Genomic DNA, 26860 nt, shown 5'->3' on the forward strand with positions numbered 1-26860 from the left:
GAAGACGCGCGCGCCCGGGCCCCCGAGAGAAGCCGAGCGACGAACCCCCCCCCCAGCACGAGCCCGGCCCCGACCCAGCAGACACCGAGGCACCGAGAAGGTCATCGGGAGACCCTCACCCCCCTTCCCCCAGACGACTGAAAGCAGAGGATGTTTCGCGGAGAAGCAGAGACCACCGAGAGCAGCGGAGGAGCCGATGAGGAGGCGGCGGAGAGTGATCCGAGACCAGAGATGAAGAGAGAGAGAGACCCCGATGCCACCTCAACGCCTAGAGTTCCCCCGCTAGAATTCGACCGAAGAGCCGACCTCTCCCCCGACATGCACCGCACCACGCAGCCGTGACTTATTCCCGCTGAGAGCCCAGGCGCGCAGACCGCCCCCCCAAGAAGACGAGAGGCAGGACCGAACAGACTCCGCAGTCCAGCAGTGGCATCAAAGCAGTAACGCACCGGCGAAGCCCAAGAGAGCACGCCGACAAGAACCGACGGACCCCACCCCCCGGAGAAGGCCACCACAGAAGGAATAGACGCAGAGGGAACGGAGAGAACAGAGAGTACGCACTCGACGCCCCCGGATGCCAGCACTGCGAGAGTCACGACTACACCTGTCCAACCTCGCCTCAGAGGACGACAGAAGAGCGAGAGAGAGAGAGAAGCCGGCATGAGAGAGAACCCGAGAGACACGACAGAGAGCGGCGAGGCCTGCGAGAGAGCCACCACACGGACGAGAGACCCCGCAGGACGAGCGGAGAGGAGTGAGGAGAGAGCACCCGAAAAGAACGGAGGGCAGAGACGAGAGCCCGAGAGAGAGGGAGAGAGAGAGAGAGAGGGGAGGAGATGAGAGAGAGAGGACCTAGGTCGAGAGAGAGAGAGAGAGAGGGAGAGAGCGAGAGGAGAGGAAGGAGAGGAGAGAGAGAGAGAGATGGACGAGTGAGCGAGAGAGAGAGAGAGGAGAGAGAGAGAGGAGAGAGGACGATGAGAGAGAGAGAGGAGAGAGAGAGAGAGAGAGATGAGAGAGAGAGAGAGGAGAGAGAGAGGAGAGAGAGGAGAAATATGACATTAATACATAATATGTGTGTATATGCGTGTTATATTTAACACTATAATCTTTATTGCACAGGAGCACCATTGGCTGATTGGGTGAAGGATGTGGACGTGCGTGTACAATACGGATTAAATTTCGGCAAAAGTCGTGGTTTTATCAAAACTGGTGATTCCGTTGTAGTTGTGACAGGATGGCGGCAGGGCTCGGGCTTCACGAATACACTTCGTATCGTGTATGTAGAACGTGAATTTATTAGAGAAGACCCTGCATGCACAGTTTATAGTGACACTGATTCCTATGATGATCTCTTTTGAATGTTGCATGATACTCTGATGATATCTCATGTATTTCAACATCTCTTAATTTGCTTTAACAATAATTATACAGAATATTCATTAAATATTATCATCAAGTTGTACACTTACGATAATTAAAATAAATGACCTGAAGTCCATTAATGTAATTACATGCAATATGTTTTCATGTTATGACAGAAATATACTTTATATATAAGTAATAGAGATAGATATATATTGTGATTAATACTTGTAGTATATTTTATTTAAATATATGTCATTTTCATAAGAACCGAGGTGATTCTAATATTATTTGTGTTTCAGCATATATTGTCTTCTTAAGATATAATTTGTGAAATTAATTCAAGTATAGTTATTCGCTTACTGTACTATCAATATTGTAGTCACATTTTTGGCAAAACCATCTGATTATTTATGTTAATTAATGTTTTCTATTTTCAGGTCTGTTGATTAAACTAGCATTGTACTGGATAGTTATAAGAAGCATAGTCTTCGTGGATGTAGATGTAATGTAAGAAATTACAGAGTAATATTTAAACATGTATGTAACTATATGATTGCCCATTAAATACAGTCAAATGTCAAATGATACACTAATAGTAAACCTAGTATTATTTTATCGTTGAAATATATAAATACGATGCATAGAGACACAAAAAGTAGGAATACAAGCATACATGCACGCACGAACGAACGTGTGCATGCACATAGGTGCTATTTTAATTGCATATCTCAAAAACCTCAAAAACAAGATATTCTTGAAAAAATAATAAAAATTCTTAAAATATGAAATGAAAATTTTATGGTTTGGAGAAGGAAAAAGATAAACTTAAATTTCTCAAAAGCAGCATTTTTCAAAGTCATTTTAAGATTGATCATGTTTTCATAAATAGAAATGCATAATTTTTATTCAAGCATTTGCTAAAACATGGAATTTTACGTTAAAATTGTATCAATTATTATATACAATAACGATATTTATTTGTAATATCAAGACGCGCATTGTCTGATTAAGTAAACAGTAATATTTGTTAAATGTCTCGTAAACTATGAATTTAGATTATACATGTCTTACATAATTTTTACGTAAAAATTGATAAATGTCAAGATCAAGAGCGATCTCATCGACGTTCAATGACTTTGACATGTATTGTCAAGAACTTGGCTCTGACTAACTTGCAAAAAGTTTTAGCCGTCGCTCGTTGTTTATTATAAAGTTATTAACAAATATAAATGAGAAATATAACAGTTTGTGTCAATGCTAAAGAAAGTAATTTGTTGATATGTGTACTTACTGTCTAGACACGCACATATTAGTAAATTAATTCCCTTAGTACTGACACAAACTATTATACTTCTTAAACTTTTTTGTTTGCAATTTTTTAATAAACAACGGCTAAAATTTGTTGCAAGTTAGTCAGCCATGTACTTGACAATATATGTTAAGGTCATTGAAATTGCCCTTAACTTTGTCATTTTTACTGTAAAATTTTAAGCTCTATCGAACGCGTAAATAAAAATTATACATTTGCATTAAAAAAATCGATCTTAAGACTTAAAAACCGGCCATTTTTGAGAAGTTTAAAATCATATTTTTTCTTCCTTTGAATTTTCTCCATCAAACTTTTTTTAATCAATATTAAAAGAATGTCTTATTTTTCGGATTTTAGAATTTCAAATGGGACACACAAACAACCTCCCTCCCGCCACACCCATACACACAGTTATATAAACAATTCAATGATCAACTCGTATGTGTATAATGAATAGATAAATAATTCTAGGATTATTAACAGAAAATAAATTCTCGAATATTGAATCTTCATGTTTCTGTATAGAAATAAAGATCTTTATTTTGCATTACTGTATGTTTATAATTACCACTTCATAATTTATAATATAAATTTGTAATGTTATAAATTTAGTTCTTAGGAACGTATTTTAATTCAGCATATGGATAAAATTCTTAAAATTTTAAGTACTATAGAATTCTAAATAACGTACAGAAAACGTAAATCATTGATATTGATGCTTTCCCATTTGAAATTGATTTCTTCCGGTCATACGCATCGTTGATATCATTGTGTTTGTCAAGTTCACGGTCAAGACCGTGGTCAAGTTCGTCTCTCACACAACATGGTTTCGGCAAAGCTGCATATAGTATATTTGTGTCAAAAATAAAATATTACTAATATAATTACATATAATTTTTCAAAGGGCACCTGATTTTTTTTGCATCAATGGTCACGTGGGATAATTTTCACAGCCTAATTAAAAGTTATTGTTATTAATTGCATATTGGATATTTTTGATTGTTCTATAATTATAATATATATATATATATGTAGGTCTAGAGGTATGTTCCGGGACTGTTTACGTTTTTTGAAATGTACAGTCCTGGAATATAACGCATATATATGTAATCAGATTCAAAAAATTGTCCCGAAACGTGCCGTAGGACATGAATTTTTTCCAGGACAGTCCTGGAAACTGCCAAATGTCCTGGAATATACCGATGTAAAAAAAATAAAAGTCCCGGAACATACTTCTGGACTACATATAATATATATATATATATATATAAATTACTCAATATTTTCTGAAAAAAATAACGAGAAACCAAAATATTTAAAGAGCAAAAGAAGCACACTAAGCGGCTTATGTAAAACAGTATTTCTAAAAAAATGAAGATATTAATTAATAAAACGCTTTTGTATTGCGGATTTTTGATGGGATTGCATATTTAAAGGTTCGTAAAAAGAATAGTTATTAGAAAAAAATAAAAATATAACCATCTAGAGTCCCTATATAAGAGTCTGGACAATCCTAGTCCTACTTTTCAACGGACGTGCAACACCATGGCGGATCAAATTACATATACCCTTGCGCCGTTATATTTCATATCGGCGGCGGCGTTTGAAGCAAAATAGCTTGATGGCGGCGAGTTCGCTGAAAATTTTTCTTTGTTTGACGACGACGGAATCGGTGGTGGCGGCGGCGGCGGTGGCGGCGAACGGCGGCGTTAGTACATTTTTTTAAATCCCTCAGATTTAAGATAAAGTTTAATTTTAACTTTTGATAAATAATATGAAAGCAAAAACAGCATAAAAATAATACATAGTTATATACATATTATATTAAGATTTTTAGTATATAAAATACATATAGCTTGTTTTCAAAATACGATCACTTTATTAGCATTACTAATGTCTTTCCTTACAACAAAATAAAATAAAATTTATCTTAAAATGTTATTACTGACCATCACACACATACGTAACAAAAATAAAATGTAATTCACTGTATAATCATTAGACTTCTTACTTTTATTATACATTTCCCTCACATTAAATTGTATAAATAATATGAATAATATAATAACTTATATGTATTTTATTGACTTTAAATATATATCTTTTAATAATTTGAAATTATCGTGAATAAATAATATTTTATTAGCTTTTGATGGTTTTAACGCAGAACGTTTTGCTATGATAAGTAAACCTGTAAAAGAAAACGCATGTTCAGATGCTGAACTTGTAATCGGTCTGGCATAAATGCAGCATACCAGTTTGTACAAATTCGGCAGCGACAACTTCATTTTATTCCACCATTATAGAGGATCTTCGATAGATTTTGATATATGTAAATACTTTTTAGCTTCGACAAGAATAGGATCTTCAGGAGGAATAATGTATGTATGTTTCGCAGCCAACACAAATCGTAATTTTTTAACTTCAAGAAGGTGATACGGCTTATTAGAATAATATGCTTCTTTATTAGCCTATTGTAAAAAAGTAAAACTAAACATGGAAATCTAACTTATATATATCATAAAAATAATAATTTTCTTATATTTGGTGATTATATATAATATAGAAGCTGTTGCACACAAATACACACTATGTAAAACTTATATATAAGCTTAATTACAAAATTAAGCGGATTAAGCCTAGATTTTGTAAATCTAGATATTGTAAATTACCTAGATTAGATATTGCTTAAATATATAGTTTATAAAAACTGTAATAAAAGTATAAATTAATTTTTATATAGCATATAATCAAATGGAAATGTGGATATATTATTAAAAAATATATCTAATTATATTTCTCATTTTATATAAAAACAATGTCACTCAATCGGACAATAATTTTTACTAAAATAAAAATATTTGTTAAAATATGATCTAAAACGTCGCTAACATTAATAACTAAAATATAAAAATAATCTAACCTTCTCATTTCTAATATTCAGGGGAACCATTTTGTGGATCATATATATATGTAGTATATAGGCAAATAGTTATTTTAGGAAAATAGTTTTTGACTAGGTAAATGCTATCTGTCTGGTCAAATGGCTTTCGCCCGTTTATTTGTGTTCAAATGCTATTTTCTTAGGCAAATAGCGTTTGCCTGAACGCTTTTTAGGAAAATGGGAATAAATTGTAGTTAATTATTCAAAATAGGGCCTTTTCTAAATTTTGATATTTTTTGCGGCTCTCTTGGTAAAAATCTTTGTAAAAATCTTTTCCAACAATTAGGTTGGATTTGGTTAGTTTTTTAAATGTATTTCCGAATGACCCCTAGCTGCTCCCGACCGACCTACCTAAAGTTTTACACATAAGTTGTTTTCGATGTGAGCAATAAAGTGCGCGTGGTCTCCAACTTCGGGATATTATTCCCTCTCTGCGGGGGGCGAAACCTACTGTCTCTACGCATACACTTTCCACGCGAGACGAAGTGCCACATGGGTTTACAACTTTCCACGCGTGGATCAAGTCAACGCATGTATTTTGCAAGGTACATTATCAAGGTACATTATGTGTCTAGTTTAACGGTAGTGCAGCCCCCCGAAGGGCGGGGGGGGGGGGAACCAACTGCTGGATCCACGCATACAATTTTTCACCCACACAACATTCTTTTGTTTCGTACAAAAACGTGTCGAATGCGCATCATTTTATCAACATTGGAGGTGAGAATCTATGTAAGTTTTTCTAAAGAATTACCTAACTTTTTAATAAGCAACGAGTCCCAACTAAAACCTTCACAACATTACTCAAAGTGATGACCTTAACAACATATTTTAAAATTATAGAAATTGGGGGTGGCTCCCTATAATAAAAATATTTATCGTTTTTAAAAATAGGCTTGGAGTTAGATTAGTTTTTTATGCGGGGGAAGGGTTTTCCCTGCCTACATGTGTACTTACTTGAAATACATCAATGCATGTTTCGCTGAATACCATTTGCCTAGGAAAATAGCATTCGACTAGGAAAATAGCAAAAATAAATGGGCGAAAGCTATTTGACCAGGCAGACAGCATTTGCCTATAGTCAAAAGCTATTTTTCTAAAATAACCATTGCCTACGACATATATATTAAAAATTCCTCAGGAGATTGCTGTTTGTCTGTGAGATACTCTGCAACGTACACCTCTAATAACATTTTGAAGAGTTGAATCCAAAAGTGCACCGCAAACACGAGTTTCATGAATTGGAGAGAAATCGCTTTTTTATATTTTGTAAAATAATTTTTAAAAATTGCTTTACTATATATGAATGAATTGTATTTATTTACACACATGCTACGCTCAACTTCTGCCCTGAAAAGATTATTAAAGAAGAAATTGATACAGCAGCATCTATCATCCTTTCGAATTTGATATAAAATGAATTTAAGATGTAAAAATATAAGAAGCTGCATGAACTTGAAAACATTATACCAATACATATTTTATAATATTACTCTTAATTCTGAATTTCTATATTTATTCAGGAATATATTATAAACCTAAATAAAAGTGTAAGGTTGGTTGTTATTGGATATTCTACCCCAGAAAGAATTTCTGTTGCTGTTTTAATACTAATTAAGCAGTTAGTTATCTTCGATTTCCTTTCATTTATTACATGTAGGAGTTGCATTATATAACGTCTATTTATTTCCAAGCAGCGTATTATTACCTCTAAAAAATAAATTGTAACATTTAAATAAATAAACTATTAATAAAATTAATAATTGATAAAATTTCAGATATTATTATTTGTAAAACAGTAGATTTACAATTGTGCGATAGAGAAATATTTTCTTAATTTAACCAATTTAAGTTATCTTATTGTCATTATGTAAGTCGAATTTAAATTATTTTATTGCCATATATTATAAATAAAAGATATTATTATTTGTCATTACAAGTTACAAAATTCTTTAGTAATATTTATATTATTAACCCTTAAGGCTCCTGGATGGTCACCGCGGCCATATTGAATTCTCACTATTGAGGCGAGGAAAACACCCAATTTTGTCGTCCGTACCATTTTCAAATAAAGAGACATTTCAATAAAACATCACTATAGATCGTTTCAGAACACTTCCGAAATTGACCGAAAACTACCTTTTCCTTCGACAATAAACAAACAACCATAAAACAAAGCTTAAACATACGGGAAAAACAACCGTTTAACGACTATCGAAAGGAGGTGAAAACGTTACTTCCGCATGCAAATCTTACTTTTCGGTCAATTTTACGATTTTCACGAATACGTTAAACGTTAGAGCACAAGCACAGAACGAGTTAACTGAAGCAAAGAAAATCTGCGAAAAAGAGTTAATGAATCTAAAATATAGAATGGACTCTGTAGGAGGCAGTACCGGAGTTCAAGGAGATTCTGATACGGAGCACGACGCGTAATGGGCCACTTTCCACGCACTTGTATAATATAAAATAGGGTGTGTAACACGTGTGTAACACGTGTGTTGAAAATTGGACGTGCGGAGTGGACGCACGAGCCGGAGGCGAGCCGGAGGCAGCCTGCATGCAGCCGTTGAATAGGTTCGGGACGGTGTAGTGCGGGGGAATGTATTACTTATCTAGCCTGTTCCCAATTACCCGCCGTTCTCAATTACCCCACTCTCCCCTACTAGTACTAATAAATTGTAGAACAATAAAAAATATGCAATATGTAATTAATAACAATAACTTTTAATTGAGGTGTAAAAATCACTCTAAGTGATTATTTATAAAAAAACAAACAAACAAACAAACAATTAGACTCTTGTTCGCGGGTTAAAGAAATAACATAAAACAATTGTACGTATCGCTAAAAAGCTATCATCTCAATATCGTTATAAATAATTAATTGCGTGGACTAGTCAAATCGCTAATTGTCCACTTCAACTGATTATGTTCCAGTGAACTATAAACAGAAAAATATATAATATATTGCTGTTGACTCGAGTACTCCAAGAGCAATGTATTCTTTAATAAACAATTCTTTAATAGTTTAATAAACAATTTGACGAAGAAATGAACGCCAGGCCGACCTCGTATTCTCATGATCACTAATAATAATAATAAAAATATTTAACGTCTTATAAAATAATTTTAAATCTACAAACATATTATCTACTTTATAATTAAAAATTATACTTGCAATATGCACTGCATTCCGTGACTTCGATTTGACGGTGTTTCTTACTTTTAAAGTCGAATATTAAATTAATTTGTAAGTTGAAGTTGGACAGTTGAAAAAAATGACAACGCGATATAAGATTTATTCTATAATTCAAATATTCTCGAAGAATTAACAATTGCACGGAAACTTTACATTTAAATACTTTAATATATCTATCTGGCATTTGCGTTGAATAAAATAATGTCAAGTGAAAAATCGATTCGCGAAATAGACCATATAATTTTTTACAAATTACAAACTTTTAGACGAAAACTAAGACATTCCACTTTATAATATGGCAAATAATTAATTATAAAATAAATAATATTTATTTAACTTCGGCTGCTGCCAAGAAGTAGACTTGGTTTACAATAGATTCCTTAACACAATCATCCATCCGCACATCGCCCGTCAATCACAACAATTTTGACGGGATCATTCTTCACGCTAAAGCTCGCCATTATTTATCACTACTGCTCCCGCCTATCTTTCCTCATCTCCGCTTCTATCTTTTTCCTATCCCTATATAATTTCCTTAATATTTTTCTTTGGTTGTATTTAGTTTATCGTCCCATAGTCTGTCTGTTCTTTTCCTGTTATCCCTCCCCTAGTTCTATAAACCAATTCTTTATACTGCTGCACTCCTCTACATAGTGCTTCAAATTATTTTTTCCTTTCTTGCAGAACAGACACATTTTTTCTCTTCCCCCCACCAATACATGTTCCCCGATTCCATGTTACCACATCTCATTGTCAGATTTATTAGGGCTCTGATATTATCCCCTTTGATCTGTTTATCTATGTTTGCCATCCTTAGATATTCCGGTCTATTTCCGTCTCTCTCTAGGCGAATAGTTAATTAATTATTTAAGTAAACTAGCCAAGCTATTGTCCTCATGTTTCTCGACTGAGTGTATTGTACTTTTTATCAAACTATTTATCCGACGAAAAAACATAATATGTCAAGGCTAGCATTGAACTTTTACATTCAGGAACTTTTAACACTATATAAAATAATTTTACATCGATTATTATCTGTTCTTTTGACACTCTTATTCTGTACACTTATTTGAAATGTGATTGTTTTAGATTAGATTATGTTTAGGTAAATTATACATTTAAAGCGCGATATAAGATTTATTTAAATAATATTATGGAATTAATATAATCTCTAAATTTCGCTAAATTTAATAATTTATATATTTAATGACAAAATTTAACGATTATTAATTCCATAATACTATGATTTAAATAAATCTTATATCACTAAATTTTGCCATTAAATAACTTATAATTTTCAGCTTCGCATTTAGAAAAGAGTCTTGTGATTGCAGCGCATTACTCTCACGATATTTTAATTATAAATTAAATTACTAAAAACTTTATAATTTGGTAAGTTTATAATGTCAATGTTAATTGGCAAGTAATTAATTCATGTTTTTTCTGTTTTAATTAGAAAAATTTTTATATTTCTGCTGCGTTTCTAAAACAATTTAAGCAACTAATGCTCAAAGCAATAAAAATAAAAACTTTGAAGAAACTTTGAAATGTCTTAGTTTTCGTCTAAAAGTTTACATAATTTGTAAAAAGCTAATATTATAGTTGGGAACATAAAATGTTGTGACCATCGTCTATGTACCTATCTGAGGAATGTATAGATACCCTTAGGACGAGTCATCTATAGAACCAACCAGAAAAATCTATAGAACCTTTTTGGACCCAATAAAAGGAGAGGACTCTCGGCAGTCTCGGCATACGGCGGCACTTCTCAGCAGTTCTTCGACGGGTCAAGTTCAAAGATTTCAGTACGCTGTACTTACGACGCATAGTCGATTACTAGTGTTGCATCGATATAAGTTAAAAAAGTATTATTGTAAGTAAAGTAATAAATAAATAAATTTTTTGGAATAAGAATTATCGCGAATCGGAGAATCAAATAAAACAATAATACATTGATTATCCATTAATAATATAATTTTACGTAATATGTTTTCGCGTAATTGATTGTCTGCACGTGCAATGTTGAATTCCGTATTTCTGATTAATCAATTGTAAGTGTGTCTTTATTAATTGTTATTTGATTAATAAATATCGCGCGGCAAGACCGACATTCTCGAATGTTTCGTCCTTAATATTAACGGAACACAAGGGCTGGGACACAAGATGGATCAATTCTGGGACAAGTGGCGTTGCAATTCGTTTAATTGGTAAGTAAAATCTATGTTAACCCTGCATTTATTCCTTATAATATTCCGATTTCTAATTATCGTGTAAATATAGATTTTGCGTTCGCACATTGAGGATCTATTAGAATATGCGTGTTTCACAAGATTTAATCGGCCTCAAGTATATTCTGTGAAAAATCGATAAAAAGGCGATTACATTTTCAGATATTGCAAATATCGGGTATATCGATTTACAATTTTATCTTGCATATTTAACTTGCATTATAACGCATAATAACGGGCTTTAAAACAAGCGTACAGCATATTTATTGTTAAAATGTAAAAATAATTGCTAATAAAATGAAACGATATTTCCGTGCAAAATGCTACATATTAATATTTAATTTATATTCGTGATCATTCTGCAGCATTATTATATATTTATAAAATTTGTTGCGGGTTCAATCATTAGCAAAGTGCTACCTGTAAATATTAAAAATAGCCATTTTCATATTCACTTATACTTGAAGATTATTGTTTCCAAGAATATTTTAAGCTTTTTTAAACATTTCCTCTTTTTATATAAAATAATAAGGGTATAGAACTCAGCATGATATTTAAATAATAAGAATTTAAATAAAAGTAAGATTCTTTTTATTTTTCATGAAAAAATCTATTTACATGTATACATTTTAAAATAAAATTATTTAGTACTTGCAATATAATTTTTATTGTATGTAAACATGATGCATTTGTCATATGCATGTATTTGTTGATTAAATTTATAACTTTAATTGTATAAAAGAAGTTCTTCTTGTATAATGCTACAAGTTAAAAATTATAATTTACCACTGATTATTCTGCAGCTGTATTACATTCTCGCAATTTCACAGACTTGATTTCTGCTTTATGTAGTTTCTAACGTTCTTTAAAAATAAGGAGAATAACCGTACCAGCACCAGCACGTTTATTACATATTTAATGATTATTTTTTTTATTAATGTCAACGCGCATATCCCGAAATGTTAAGAGGACATGTGAGGCCACGCGCCATTTTTAGCGTGTAAAATTAACCAGTACGTGGTAGAGGAACGTTCTTCACATCTTCACCATCTTCAATCTACGACACGCGATACGATTTTGTCTGTTGGAATTTGGAATGCTTGCGCGCGCCTGTGCTGACGATCTTTCTGACTGCTAACAATAAGCTGGAAATTGTGTAGTATCTGCTAGTCATGCTGCTTGGCTAGATTTCAGTAATAAATTAGAAAATGCTTTTTTTCTTGCATGGTTTTGTGTTTGCTCATTGTGAGAGCCAATTAGGACGCAGCCTTAGATTGCGTGAGTAAAATTGTGGTAAATATCCCGTTTAGGGGACCCTTCCGATGACCTTGAATTTGACATATATTGTCAAGGACACCCTCCCGAGTAACATGCAAGTGATTTTAGTCGGGGATCGCTTTTGATTAAAAAGTTATAAACAAAAAAGTTTGGAAAATATAGCAGCTATTTTGAGTATTAGAAGGCATAAACGACTAATATTACGTTTTTTTTTCTAAAGCAGAGAGAATGCTTTATTTCGCGAGAAAGTCGTTGCTTTACCAAAACACAACATTTAAAGCAGTAAATTGTTGATAAATTGAAGTCTTTTTGTTAAAACAGAGAATACTTTATTTCGCGGAAAAGTTGCTGTTTTACCAAAACACATAATTTAAAGCAGTAAATTGTTGATAAATTGAAGTCTTTTTGTTAAAGCAGAGAATACTTTATTTCGCGAGAAAGTCGCTGCTTTACCAAAACACAACATTTAAAGCAGTAAATTGTTGATAAATTGAAGTCTTTTTGTTAAAGCAGAGAATACTTTATTTCGCAAGAAAGTCGCTGCCTTATTTCGCCAAAACACAACATTTAAAGCAGTAAATTGTTCAAACGTTTTTTGTTTATAACTTTTTAATAAAAAACGACCTCCGACTAAAATCACTTGCATGTTACTTGCAACTACACACATGCTACACATGCAACTTGCATGTTGCAGGAGGGTGTCCTTGAAAATATATGTCAAATTCAAGGTCATCGAAAGTGGGTCCCCTATATATATATAAACGGGATATTTACCAAAATTTTTTTTCACACGTCGCGTCGTCTAGCTGCTTAAGGGTTTAACTGGGGAGAAACATGTAACGTCCACCGGTCCACCACGTGTTGCAAAAAGTAATGGAAAAAAAAATGGACAAAGGAAGCTATTTCAATTCTGATAGAGGTCTATAAAGATAAATTATGCTTGTACGCACGTCAAATTACCTTAATAAATATGTTTGAAATTAAAAAATATATGCGCGCTATTGTCAGCTGTTCAACTAGCACAAAAATTATCGCATTATTTGAAATTCTGAAACCAAGCTAGCAATACGGCCATCAGCATTTCCAGCTGCCTTCAACGTAAATCTAGCTATATAGCAATTTAGTAGGCAAAAACGCATCGTATACCCGTACTCATAGGGTACGTTTCATTTAGCGTTCGCATAATGCTCTTTATAGAATCGTAGACCGCTTGTTGGGGAATAAGGGTAGAGGCGCAGGTAGAAAAAAATTTATGCTTCTTTGTCCTTTCTCGTTTGCACGCGAACAAAAGGAAACGGAGGGGCACAAAAGAATATGCCGACTTGGGGCCCCTAACTAACCCTCCCAAGTGGATACTCCAGTACCGCGCCGTTTCCACGTCCATGGCACACCACTCCGTCGCCGTATTCGTGCCGCACGTAACGTGCGCCTCTATTCCCAGTCCCCAATAATCCCAGTAGGAATTTTCCACTTTTTAAATAAAGGCAAATGCTAAATATATTATGTCTTATGTGTATATATCACGGGTTTTAATAATACGTTTTATTTGCAAAGCACTGTGGACATTGGACGGATCAACTCTGGAACAGATGGTGTCGCGACTAATTTAATTGGTAAGTACAACCTATATTAATTTCACATTTATCATTTATTTCAAATTTAACTATCGCGTAAGAATACACAAGGCGGTCTTGCGCTGCGCGTATATCATTGTTGGAAAATTTTTGTTAAAAAAGGTCTTTGTGTTAAAATTTTTGTGTTAAATAATCAACACATACATGTGTAGATTTATCACATGCCTGCTATGTTAATTGAACTTTACAAATTAAAAATGTAAAATTATTAAAATAATTTAAAAAATATCTTAAAGTAACACAATTTGAACGTATTTATTAAATGTGTTAAAATTTACAGAAAAAGAGTGTTGATTTTATCTTATAATTTTAACTTCAACATAAAAGTTATGTTAATTGTACACATTTACATTTCCTTTCTGTTGAAATATTTTAACATAGTATCGGTGTTACCATTTAACACATTCATATTATGTTAAATTAACACAAAAATTTGAGTGGACTGGTTGGGACATGTGATTTATGTTATATTTAACACAAATTTTCCAACAGTGTACTTTGCGCGAGACACTATCATGTATCTCTTAATTGATTCGGTGGTCGTACATGTTGCGCTTTTTTTTATTTAAAGCTTATTTAAACATTAATCGTATCTTCATTATCTGTTAAAATGTGTGTTTTTTTTTAAACTTGTTCGGCTGAAGATGTATCACGCAGGCAATTGTAAAAATATAATATTTTTAAATGTTGTGAGTACCGCAAGTATCTATAGCTAGAATCATCGACGTCGATGGCTAGAATATTTAATACGTTTATTCGTTAAAACGTAAAATAATAAATAATAATTATAATAAAAGATGTAAGCATATAGTAAAATAATAAATAATAAGCGTAATAAAAGGTATAAATGCGGAAGTTCAGGTATTTTAAACCACTCTAAGCCTTTTTCTCATAACTTGAAAACTATTAAAGATAGCTGAACTTTGTTTACGCTGAGTTATAATGCCAAATGTTTATCACAACGTGTTCCTAACCAATTTCGTTTATTTATATTGAGTTTAATGTTCTAGCAAAATTTTCGAAAGTATAAGATTTTTGTCGGGTAATTTGAACTGTGTCGGGCAAGGTAAACTACTTCATTAATCTTGCAAAAAAAATAATTTTATTGTGTTTTAAGGCATTAATAATAAAATAGTCTATAATAATTAAATTGTACATTTATTTTATTGTAATTTATTACAAACTGTAATTTTTATAACATATAAAAGTGTATGATATATATACATGTTTAAAACTTTTTTATTAATATAATAATATCTTATAATAATATAAACTTTTTACTTATAAATTTTACTCATAAAATAAAACGCATTTAAGAAAAGGAACTATCTCGACTTGTCCGAAATCACTATTTTTATACCTTTTTATGGTATAAAATAGAAATGTACAAATAGAATATGGGTGCATTCCGTTTGTTGTTCGCCGAATGTTAAACAAGGCTAAATGATGTATCATGCGCATCATGCGTGAAACGGAATGCACCTATAGAAATGCATTTCATTTGCATTTGCATTTTATTTGTGAAATATCGAACGTGCCGTAATTTCGTACGCACTTATAATTTTTCTGCTATCGTGACACGATTAAGTATGCGTTGTGATTAATATCGGTAATTGAGCTTAATTTTGAGTGACAATTTATTGCGAACAAATTTTGCCTAAATCCCACGAAGAAATAGCAATAGAAAGAGAAGAGCGGAAACCAGAAGGCCAGAAAGATAACCAGATGTGACAGCGAATCGCTGAAAATAACATTTCGTAACTTATTTTATTATTTGTTATTGATGGAAATAGTTGTTTATTTGCACAATAGTATACATTTTAGATCACTGTATAATACAATAAAGTATTGCACGTAGTATATTGTTTAATAAATATAAAATATTTCAGATTGTATTTTAATGTTTTAAAAATATTTAGTAAAATATTTTACAACATATTTAATATTAACAAAAATACCTATAAAATATCTTTAAATATTTAAAGTTTATTAAGTTGGAATATATGTATATACGTATATACATTGTAATTCGTTACTTTTGTAACTATTAATTCTCTAGTTGCGCACCACGTACCGCGCTTGACTCGTATCGCCGTCTTTTAATTAATTTATTGACATTTTCACGAGTCTAATGATATATTTAAATATTTAAGATTTGTAATAATTTAAATTATAGTATTGGATTTTTTCTTACCAAATTTTATATAAATTGATATCCGAGAAGACATTTTTATCAAGATGTTATTCTTTTCTGAAAAATTTGTCGAAGTTAGGAACAAGATATTTGCGTGCAAAAATTATTTTTCGATATATTTATTCTGAACATTATTTTTATTTGAATATTGTATGTGTAACAGATCAGTCCTACTATAATTCCGCTGTTGCGCATCGTGATGCGAGTATAAGTGAAGTGAAGGAGTTTGGATATTCTGTCAGAGGCAAAGAAGGAACTATAAAAACCCGAGAGCAATAGAGGAAAGCAAAAGAGGTATCCAAGTAATAACTAACCGGCGCGGGGACGGAGTAACTTCGGTAAGTATTAGTATTTGAGTAAAATTAGTCGTTTTTTCCCTTTCGTTTATTCAGATCGTTTTATCCGAAAATTTAAATTTAATAATAATTAGAGGAAAAAATTAATTTAAAACTTTATAAAAGTTTATTTTTATATGTATATGTAAAAATTTAAAAAATGTATAATTATGTATATATATAGTATACATTTTTAATAGATAGGTATTTAATTGAAATGCGATTAAGAAATTCTCAATGAAGTAACGGATTTATGAAAAATGTCAGAAAAATCAAATATATCGGATTCACGTATTAAAAATGAATATAAAACTTCGTGAATCCGCTACCCTAAAATGGATGAACTATAAAAGAATTTGACAAGTATTTAATCTCGAATTTGTCTTATTATTTGTTAATTTGCTATGCTAGTGTGCTTGAGGCTATACTCGCGCAAGTACATAGATTCATTATTTGTTAATTTATTGTGCTATTGTGCTCGAGGCTACATTCGCATAAGTACACATACAGAGGAAGAATACGAAATACAGCTCAACAGTCATTTAACTATAAATATACTGTTAATAAAATTAAAATAAGAACCTGAATATTTTGTTAAATTATTATTAAATTATTCTAAAATATATACAAAAATGAGCAAATTTTTAAATTTAAAATAACATGAAAATGAAACTTTTTTTTCTTATACACAATAGAAATCAGAAAAAAATACTTACATCTAGAATTAGATTTTAATAAAAATAAATAATTTTACAGATATCAGAAAAAGATTATTAAAATAGTTAAATTTTTGTAGATTCAAATTGCAGAGATAAATAAGAAAGAAATAAGTTGTATTGCAAATAAAATATTGACATTTTAACAATTAAAATTTTGCTACAAATTTTTTTTTTACAACAAGAATTAGCAGGATATTTTGATGTAAGTAAAATAAAAAAAATGTAATATTTTTTCACTTATCAAACTACGTGTCGATTATATGTCGGTTTTGAAACGCAGTCTCAAGTTGAAGTTGGAATGATTCAGAGAAAAGATGTATATAAAAAAATGCACGTAAAAATAAAAATATTATTAATCACAAATTTAGCTTTACCAAATTAGGTATACCTAAAATATATAAAAAATATATATAAAATTAAAAATTACTTTTTTAGCAATATTTTTCAAATGAATGGATTTTTTTAAGTACATAATTATTTTTCAGAAAATCATAAAAACTGCGTAAACAATTTATTAATTTATTAATTTATCTATAATAATAGTTACATTTTGTGCAAATGCAAGCTTCCAGAGTTTCAACTTTTCACTGCTTCAAAAATTATTTATGTTTTCGTAAAAATTCTCCTGTTAGTACGACGTTAGACATTGAAATGTTAAGTAGAAAAGAATTTTCAATTATTGTAAAAATAAAAGAAACAAAATTGTGTATTGAAAAAATAAATAAATCTGAAGTACAGCTACTTGAAATAAAATACCGTCCTTGACAATAAAGGATTTATGGTCACCGGATCACCGTAGGTACGATATCCATTTTAGAAAAAAGTATTTTTTATTGATTTAGGACTACCTTGATTTAGAATTTAGGTTCAAAATTCATGAAACGTACAATATAAGCTAAGTTTAAAGCGTGAAAAAAAACGTAATTTATTACGTGGTAATTTCGAGCCTTAAGCCCCTTGCACAATGCTAAGCAATAGGCAATAGCAATAGGAAATAACCAAAAAATCGTTAATTACAACCTAAAAAATTCGAATGCTATGATTGGTTGGAAACAAGCAATAGATACAGAATTTCTAACGTGACGGAAACTCTGTGTCTATTGTCTGTCTCACTGTTTATTCTGCATTTATACATGATTTCTGATTTCTATTCCCTGTTCCTATTGCCGATTGCCTAGCATTGTGCAAGGGGCTTTAGTCTCTGAGCATTTTATTTTGACGGGTGGGAGGGGAAGAAAAAGAGGAACGGGCAGGACCGCTTTATGACATAGTGTGACTAATCCGTCTTTCTTTTATGTTTTCGGACTACCTGCGTTTAAGGTATACATGAAACGTACCATAGCTAATCCTAAAATACAAAAAGAATGAACTATAGCTAATTCTGAAGCAAGAAAAAAAGAAAAAAAGCAAGAAAAAAAGAAATTTATTACGAGTGTCGAGCAGAGTGAATTAGAAAGCTGTGTCACATCCTGAAATAGCACCGAACTTTTGCATTTTTCGAATATCGAAGGGTCGAACGTACCATTACTTTTAAATTCTATGACGAGATGACTGACAGTGAGTTAAACCCTGACTGAGTTAAACCCTTATAGTTAAACTATCCGCCCTTTTTAAGCCTTGTGTCCACGATACTATAGAAATCGCTCCGAGATCGCCAGGGCTGGATTAACTTAATATGCGGCCCTAGGCAGATTTTGGTGGCGGCCTATGTAAGGCGAGAATATTTGAAAAATAATTGAATATTTGAGCACTGAAAAAGGAACTGTAATTAATATAATACAAATAATGCTATATTCTGAATAGGATAATACTTAATTGAACGAAATGTATGGTTTTTGTTTAAATTTATTTTCAGAGTTAAAACATATCTTAATTAACATACAATTATACTTAACATTAGATGTATTATTATTTTTGCAATATTTTTGGTTTGATTCATTTATTTTGCAACTATAATATGATATGATTATAATAATATCTTACGTGCTTTTTTTCCGCGAAATCGTTTATAATATCAGAATAGGAAATTTTTCTCAATAAATCGCTTTCAATGTTCAAGAGAAAGATTATTGAGTCGATCTTGGCCCATCGATGACCTTAATTGAATTTTTATCAGTTTCAATTTTGAAAAGGATCTTTTGCTTGTACAATTCGTGGTCATAAAAATGAGATATATTTTCAATACGATGCAAGTATTTGGAAACATTTCTTGCAAGTTTTTTTCAATTATTAACTTGTACATTTTAGCCTTAAAACATATTTTTTTCTTCTCTTTATCTTTGCGACTATGAATGCGATTTCGACAGATATTGTTCATGCTATGATTATTACTACGATGTACAACGCGCGATGTACAAAATGTCGCATAAATATTTTAACAATGCAATAATATCTTTATCTGCGTGATTAAGCAGTTTAAAAGATTGTAATAAGATAATTTCGTGGTAATTTAATACTGATTTTGACAAATGTCGGGATTGCGTGACTGTGAAAAAAATTAAAAATTTTAGAAAATATTACTAATAATTCTTTTTGTCTTATAATATATCTCTTGTGTTTGGCAAGAATCTTGTACGAGTTATTGTAACAAAATATATGTAACTCACATTACGGATAGACAATTTTATTTGTAAAATAATATCTGATAAAGCGATATCTTACTCATAATTTATATTAATTTATTCGTTACACCAATAATCGCAAAAGCTTTCATGTCCGACAGTGAATACTATAATTTAACAATAATATGTAGCAATTAATTATGCGTTTATTTACCATATAACAGTTCCTATTCCATATGCATTATGGCGATTAACATTATTTACGAACAACTATGCGAGCGCGCATGCAAACTTATCTGATAGATCTACACGGATCGGCGTGTATTTTCAAACTCTGTTTTGAAACATTATTTAATAAAAACAAGCATTTATTAACAAATGGCTTGGGGGATGTGGATAAAATTCGTAGTTGTTTATCACGTCCATTAATAAGTTTGAAATTCAAAACTCTCGCAGGTTATTTCAATTTAATTGGTACCGAAGTCGGCGTATCTTTTTTTATCGAATTTAATTAAAATTTAGTTTAATGAACAGCAATTACATATATCACATATATGTCTCTAATTTCTTTAGAACGAATGCTTTTGTTAAATTTTACAAAGTCGATTTTCCTCTAATATCCGATTCGAGTGTTCCAGTTTGATATAATTATAATTTAAATAGTTGTGTTTTATTCCATACATATAAAATATCGTGTGATAAAAATTTATCTGATGTCATTTTTCGAAATTGATTTTATATATATTATAAAAATATGTCATCGCAGATAATGTATCTTGGCAAGGAAACATTGCTCTAGCGTTAACAGTGTATGTAGATTTGACAGATAATGTATCTAGGCAAGGAAACATTGCTCTAACGTTAGCAGTGTATGTAGATTTGACAGACAATGTATCTTGGCAAGAAAACATCGCTCTAGCGTATACTAGCTGAAAAAAATAATTATTTATTATGATAGACATATATTTAAATGGAACAAGAAAACTTCTTTTATTTAGTTTTTATTGAAATATGCATAGTGTGAAACGGTGGAATAAATTAACTATGTGGAAGACAGACGTACGTGGAAGACATATATTTAAATTGAACAAGAAAACTGCTTCTTTATTCGGTTTTTAATATGTAATTATTTATGTTTGGTTTGTACTTTTCAAAGGCTCCGGATATATCTCCGGAGACGTCTGTAGAGAATGTCTTGCATTAATGTTATGATATCTACATTGCACTTGCGACCCTTGGCGCGCACTCTAATAACATTGCCTTCTTTGCCCTCGCTGATAAAATTGCCCATAATGGAGCACATTATTTGGTCGAGTTTAGTTAATATTTCTATCGTTCACATACAATAGAAAAATTTTTATTATAATTTTACAGTGTCGTCCAATTACAACTATGCGATAATTTTTTAACTGATTGACTAGTTTTGTATTTAGACACTGAGGATGGTCCTATGATGGACCGAAATGTCTGTAGATTTTTAACTCAAATTCAGAATTATTAACGTCAACACTTTGTTACGGCTTTATGCTCTATATACTCCAACTGATTTTTAATCTTTTGAGCTTTTATTACTTATATTTCTATTTTTCTCTGTCCGTTACTTGAGTCTACGAAGACGACGTGACGTTCAGGAAGGTTTGTCCAAATCTTTTTCCAGAATTCTGTATATACTTTTTATATGTATGCAAATGAGCTCCACGATGAGTCTTGTGGACACATAGTGGTCCGATCTAAGGATTTCAAGCACCTTTTCCACGTTTTCGGGGGAACGACTTGTTTTTGGCGGCCCTGGTATCGCCTGATCGCCTGAGATATCCTCTCTACCGTTACGAAATAGATTATACCAGTAAAGAACGGTATAATCAGCCAAATCAACAATCACTACCGTACATTTTCTCTAGCATTTCGTGCGTTTTGCTAACTGTTATGTCCAGTTTGAAACAAAATTTAATATTTGCTCTTTGTTCTATTCTATTTTAGTTAATAACCTTTTGGTCTAACATAGTATAAAAAAATTTCATTGTCCAATCAGTACATCTTCGTGCAGTACGGTATTCCTAACATTTTTGGTTAAATGTATCAGTGCACAGTGCCTTCTTTAGTCAAATTATAAAATTTTATGATGGTTGGTTCTTCTCCATCAGCAACTATGTTTTCTTGTTTATGTACTTAAAGAAGACAACCCTGCTAAAAAATATCGCGTGAGAATACGTATGACAACACATATGTGATCCTGCATGTAAACTCATATGAATCTCATATGAGAGCTCTGATTAATTCGCGCACAGCTTCGTGTATGCCAAAATCTCATTTCAGCTTCACATGATATCTTTTACGAGACCTCATACATATGACTCTCATATGAGATCTTTTATGTAATCTCATTAACCATTTTATATAAAAAAAATTTTATTTTATACAATTAATAGAAACATTGCCAAGTGTAATTATATTAAATTACAGAATACTTGAATTTAAAAAAAATTAATTTTTTATTTAAGGTAAAACAAAAATTACAATTTATATTTAAATCCTTATGTAATACATTTTACATATTTGCGCGCGTATGTATATATAATTATATACAGAATATCAAAGTTTTTTAATAACGCATGTTCTTTCAGATATAAAATGAGATCGTGTATTTTATTAATCAAGCATTAATGAGACTCTTGAAATATTGACAAGATATGCCACAATGGCATGTTGTTACGAATAAACAATTAGTTCTTGATCATTTGGTTTAACATCAATATTAATTTATTTTAATACAAATTTTCAAACCTGCAATCGAATAAGATTTTAATTCAATTGAAAATTGATGAAAAAGAAACATTTACCGGTAGATTCTCCTACGAGAGAATCCTATTAGAATTCAAGAAATTTGTAACTGAAAAAACGTGCGATATTTTGGGTATATATACATATATATATATATATATATATATATATATATATATATATATCTGTATTCCCATATACAATTACAATCTACAAGTTTATCACAGTGTTTTTGTCACAAAACGACAGTGTAACGCGCCTATATTTTTTTCTTCATTACATATCTTCAAATATATAAAGTGCTTTGTATGTACCAAAGAGATTATAAAAGTCGTTTAACAAGCTAATCGGGCACTATTGTAGTGAATTTCTTAATGCTTAATTTCTTAATCCTAGTGAATTTCTAAATTATCAACTCTAGAATAGAATTCAAGTCATCGAAATACCCTGATGTTTAATATATATAAAAAAAATAGTCATGGTCATGTCCAGATTCCAATCGAAAATAAAAAGAAACGTAAATCTTACGAAACACTCTACTCGAAATATCGCCTACTCAATTATTAACTTTTAATACCAGAATATATTTGGATATGAATAATTATATATCTTTGATGATGAATTGTACTACTGACGCGTATTTAAATATATGTATTAATAAGCTGGAATGAATTATTTTTAATCTTTTCATAGTTCAGTTTGCGTAGATCTCGAATTTTGTAACCGATCTGCTTGTTCATATTTTGTAGAATTTTCTTTCTTTTGGAAGCATTTCCATACATCTTATTGAGATAGTCTTTGAATATTCCTATATCAAAGAAAAACAGTGTTAATAACGTCAATATGTAGTATATATTTTACAATATGGTACATCGAGTAATTACTCTAATAAAAAGTATTAAAAGAAAAAAGATGAAAAAATGAATTAATTTAAAATAAATTAAAAATAAATAATATAGAAAATATTTTTTGATATTTATTTGACTAGAAATATGTATTTAATCTGGTCTTTAAATGGTCAATAATTAGTTTCTTTTTTCAATTATAAACAATTATAGCATACGTACGACGTAAAAGTTTATATTTCGTCGGCGTGAAACGTTTTCTAGGAGACCTATCTTCTATCTCAGTAGTTATTCTTGATTTTTTGAAGCACCGATTTAAGTACTAAATTTTCTTTCGTCCAGAGAATTTCCAATAATTCTCTCAGGAATTTCCAATGACTGCGATGCCTCATGTATTCCCAGAATGCTAATTGAATCGTTCGTCCATAGCCAATATGTATCTAAAAATTTAATACAATAATTCATAAAATAAATTTTTTGTACTGAGTTTTTAAAGGCCAGATTAAATACATATTTCTAGTCAAGAAATATTGAAAAATATTTTCTATATTATTTATTTTTAAATTAATTTATTTTTTTTCTTTTAATACTTTAAGGGTAATTACTCGATGTACCATACTGTAAAATATATACTACTTATTGACGATAATACCTATATATGAAAAAAGTTGAAATAACTATACCTCATCGCCTTCGATGTCATAAAATTCTCTTCCCTCATTATCTACTGATTCTCTTGTTTCGGGTTGAAGTCTATTGTTATACACATCCACATCTTCATCAGAGTCACTTGGTTCAGCTAAAGAAATAATATTACTAAATAGATAGTTTGCAGATAAAGCAATAAAATGAAAATGAACCAAGTGTTGTAAATTGTCAAGAATGAAAAAAAATTCAACGTTAAATAATAATAATGAGAAAATATGAGAAAATGTTTTGCAACAATTATACTTTAAAACCAACAAAGTTACATTTACTTATATTTTGTTAAATCATTTTAAATTTACGTCTTATTAAAGCGCGCATTTAATACTAATAATAAAAACATATAAATTAGTATTTAAAATTAAAAATTAATTTTAGAATATAAATTATACCTCTATTTTTTAGGAGATACAGTGTCCTTCTTCTTATGCTGGTTGTGCGCTTTGGAGTGTTACCATTAACATTCTCTGCAATCTCTGTACAGAAATATTATTTTAATTTTTTATTACAATTTACGAATCAATATAATTGCTATTGACATAATTACTTTGTCTATTTGATGATGCTGTTAATGACTGATTTTGGTTACCGCGAGTTTCATTTCTGTCTTTACGCTGTTGAAGTTCTTCTGGTGTGCCTGCTAATTGAGATGATTGCCGAGTGCAAGCTACCTCATTTTTGTCAGGATCCTCCTGTTTGCTGCCAGGAGATAAATATATTTTTCTTGACTGCTGTAACTTTTCTTTTGTAATCTGTATGAAATTTTTACAAAATATGTGTAATTATTATACACAATACAAAGTATAATAATGATGGTAATGAAGCTTGATCAAATTACTGGTGACATGTAATGATTATTGTCAGAAGTATATTTTTCTGTGCCTGATTTTTAGACGCCTTTACTTCTGAATCGGTGTCCGACGTACTATGCGTATTGTATGTACGATGTACTGGGTTCGGGTGAGAATAGATTAGAGAGATCCGTATCTTCATTACTGTTATTTTTTGTACATAAGTATTTTCTGTTTTTGAGAAACTTCTTTAATTCATTTTGCCCATTTTTTATTTTTCCAAATTTTTGCAGAGTTTTCTTCGTAATCTGTTATATATTACGCATGAGAATACAAAATATGTAATATTTTTAATACCTCAAATTTGTACTATACACTTTTACCTTGGTTTTTTGTTTTGGTGTTCCATCCGTTTCTATTTGCTTTATTTGCAACTGTTACAATGGATCACTGCGACGAATTTGCGAAAATTTGTATATATATATATATATATATAGCGTCTTCCTTTATTTAATAAATCTTCTTTACCTTGAAAAAAAGTTTATGCTTACTACTAATTATTCCAAATATATTAATTGTTATTAATTTCTTTACTTTGTTAAAGTATATCAAAAATATCTTTCTTAAATGTTCAAATTTTACGTTGTATAATTACTTAACATATTCTATTAATAGTAAATAAATGCGAATACTTACTTCCAACACATAAAAGACTTCACCTGGTGATAAGGGGGAATTATGTTCATTGTCATTACTGTGCCGCTTTATGTAATATGGTTGGTTGGTAGTTTTCACGATCAAAATGTTCAATATGTCACTAATAGGTACAATAGCATTTACCATATACTTGTCATTGAGTCATTCATTGTAATAATTTTGAATCCTCCGGTTTTCGTTCCTTTATTAGTATACAATAATAAAAAGGATGACGAGGAGAGAAGAAAACCGACGATTCATCGAGAAAACTCAGAAACTCTTCGCCTATTGTTACATTACCCGGCGAATAATACTTTTGACAATTCGATACAAATGAATTCCAAAGGTCACGAATTGATTTACAGTTCGGTATAAATACATGGCTACATGATGCTAAATCATCATGTAGCCATGTATTTATACCGAACTGTAAACATGATAATAAAAAGCGAAAACGGTGTTTTGAAATTGAGCGATATAATCGCTCGCCTTGTTTCATTTCCCGTTTGTAATTGAAGAGACAAAGAATCAGGAGAAAGTTGCTGACTTTCTGCAGAGGGACCTATAGCCGTTGCCGTTGAAGTTGAAGTGCTAGGTATATTAGGTAGCTTTGTTTCTTGATCAACGGTCAGGATGATAGACCGGAATTGACGACCGCCAATGTTGAGAGAACTCAGCTCGTGCATCGCCTGCATCATCTTGATTTCAAACTGCATCAAGGTAACTTGATACAGAGAGTAGACGCTGGCAGATATTGGTATCTTCACTTGCAGTCTTGCAAACTTGCAGTACAAGAACTGGCCATAAATCCAACTGCACGTGTGCTCACCGGCATGATAATCGTCCGTGGCATGGAAACTATTTGGAGGGCATGCATTGCCTCCTCCTGCATCTTGTAGCTGAACATTAATTGTTCATAGATTCTCTTATGTTCATTAGTTACGTGCTCGGTGCTTCGTTTATCTCTAAACTTCTCCTGGCGTGCATCGTTTCGCCTACGGACAGCCGGACTCGCACGTCGACCTTTCGGGACATCCAAGGGTTCATCATCAACTTCAAATGGCTTTTCGGGGTTAACTGCCCGCTTCATTAGGTACTTAGTACCCTTCTTCGCTACGGTTGACATTTCTGTCGGAATGGTTTAAATTCAACGGGTTAAATTCTGGTAGGAAATCCTAAACCAAAAACCCTATGCCGTGCCGTTGCCGTTGAAGTGCTAGGTATATAGGTGGCCTTGTTTCATTTTCCATTTGTAATTGAAGAGACGAAGAATCAGGAG

The 26860-nt window shown here is 31.4% G+C and overlaps 2 protein-coding genes and 2 long non-coding RNA genes across 5 annotated transcripts in view; 2 read left to right on the plus strand and 2 right to left on the minus strand.

Annotated features, from left to right (window-relative positions):
* Positions 1-26860, minus strand: part of LOC139809579 (uncharacterized) — a 67489-nt gene that overhangs the window by 21433 nt on the left and 19196 nt on the right. The window lies entirely within an intron of this gene.
* LOC139809802 (uncharacterized) lies at positions 1052-3221 on the plus strand. The gene is made up of 2 exons (XR_011731186.1): positions 1052-1276; positions 1803-3221. It is a non-coding gene; the product is annotated as an uncharacterized lncRNA (long non-coding RNA).
* Positions 10842-16509, plus strand: LOC139809582 (uncharacterized). Its single transcript, XR_011731139.1, has 3 exons — positions 10842-11021; positions 13875-13933; positions 16312-16509. It is a non-coding gene; the product is annotated as an uncharacterized lncRNA (long non-coding RNA).
* LOC139809580 (uncharacterized) lies at positions 22685-25210 on the minus strand. Of its 2 annotated transcripts, XM_071772553.1 has the most exons (6): positions 24977-25210; positions 24642-24846; positions 24487-24570; positions 24073-24188; positions 23612-23829; positions 22685-23352 (listed from the first exon to the last, which is right to left on the minus strand). In XM_071772553.1, the coding sequence occupies exons 1-5, from the start codon at positions 25085-25087 to the stop codon at positions 23671-23673; spliced, it is 675 nt and encodes a 224-aa protein (XP_071628654.1). In that variant the 5' UTR covers positions 25088-25210; the 3' UTR covers positions 22685-23352; positions 23612-23670. The 2 variants fall into 2 exon arrangements, with proteins under 2 accessions (XP_071628654.1, XP_071628655.1); XM_071772554.1 differs by lacking the exon at positions 23612-23829.

Source organism: Temnothorax longispinosus, chromosome 3 (genome assembly GCF_030848805.1).
Source record: "Temnothorax longispinosus isolate EJ_2023e chromosome 3, Tlon_JGU_v1, whole genome shotgun sequence".
Classification (NCBI taxonomy): domain Eukaryota; kingdom Metazoa; phylum Arthropoda; class Insecta; order Hymenoptera; family Formicidae; genus Temnothorax; species Temnothorax longispinosus.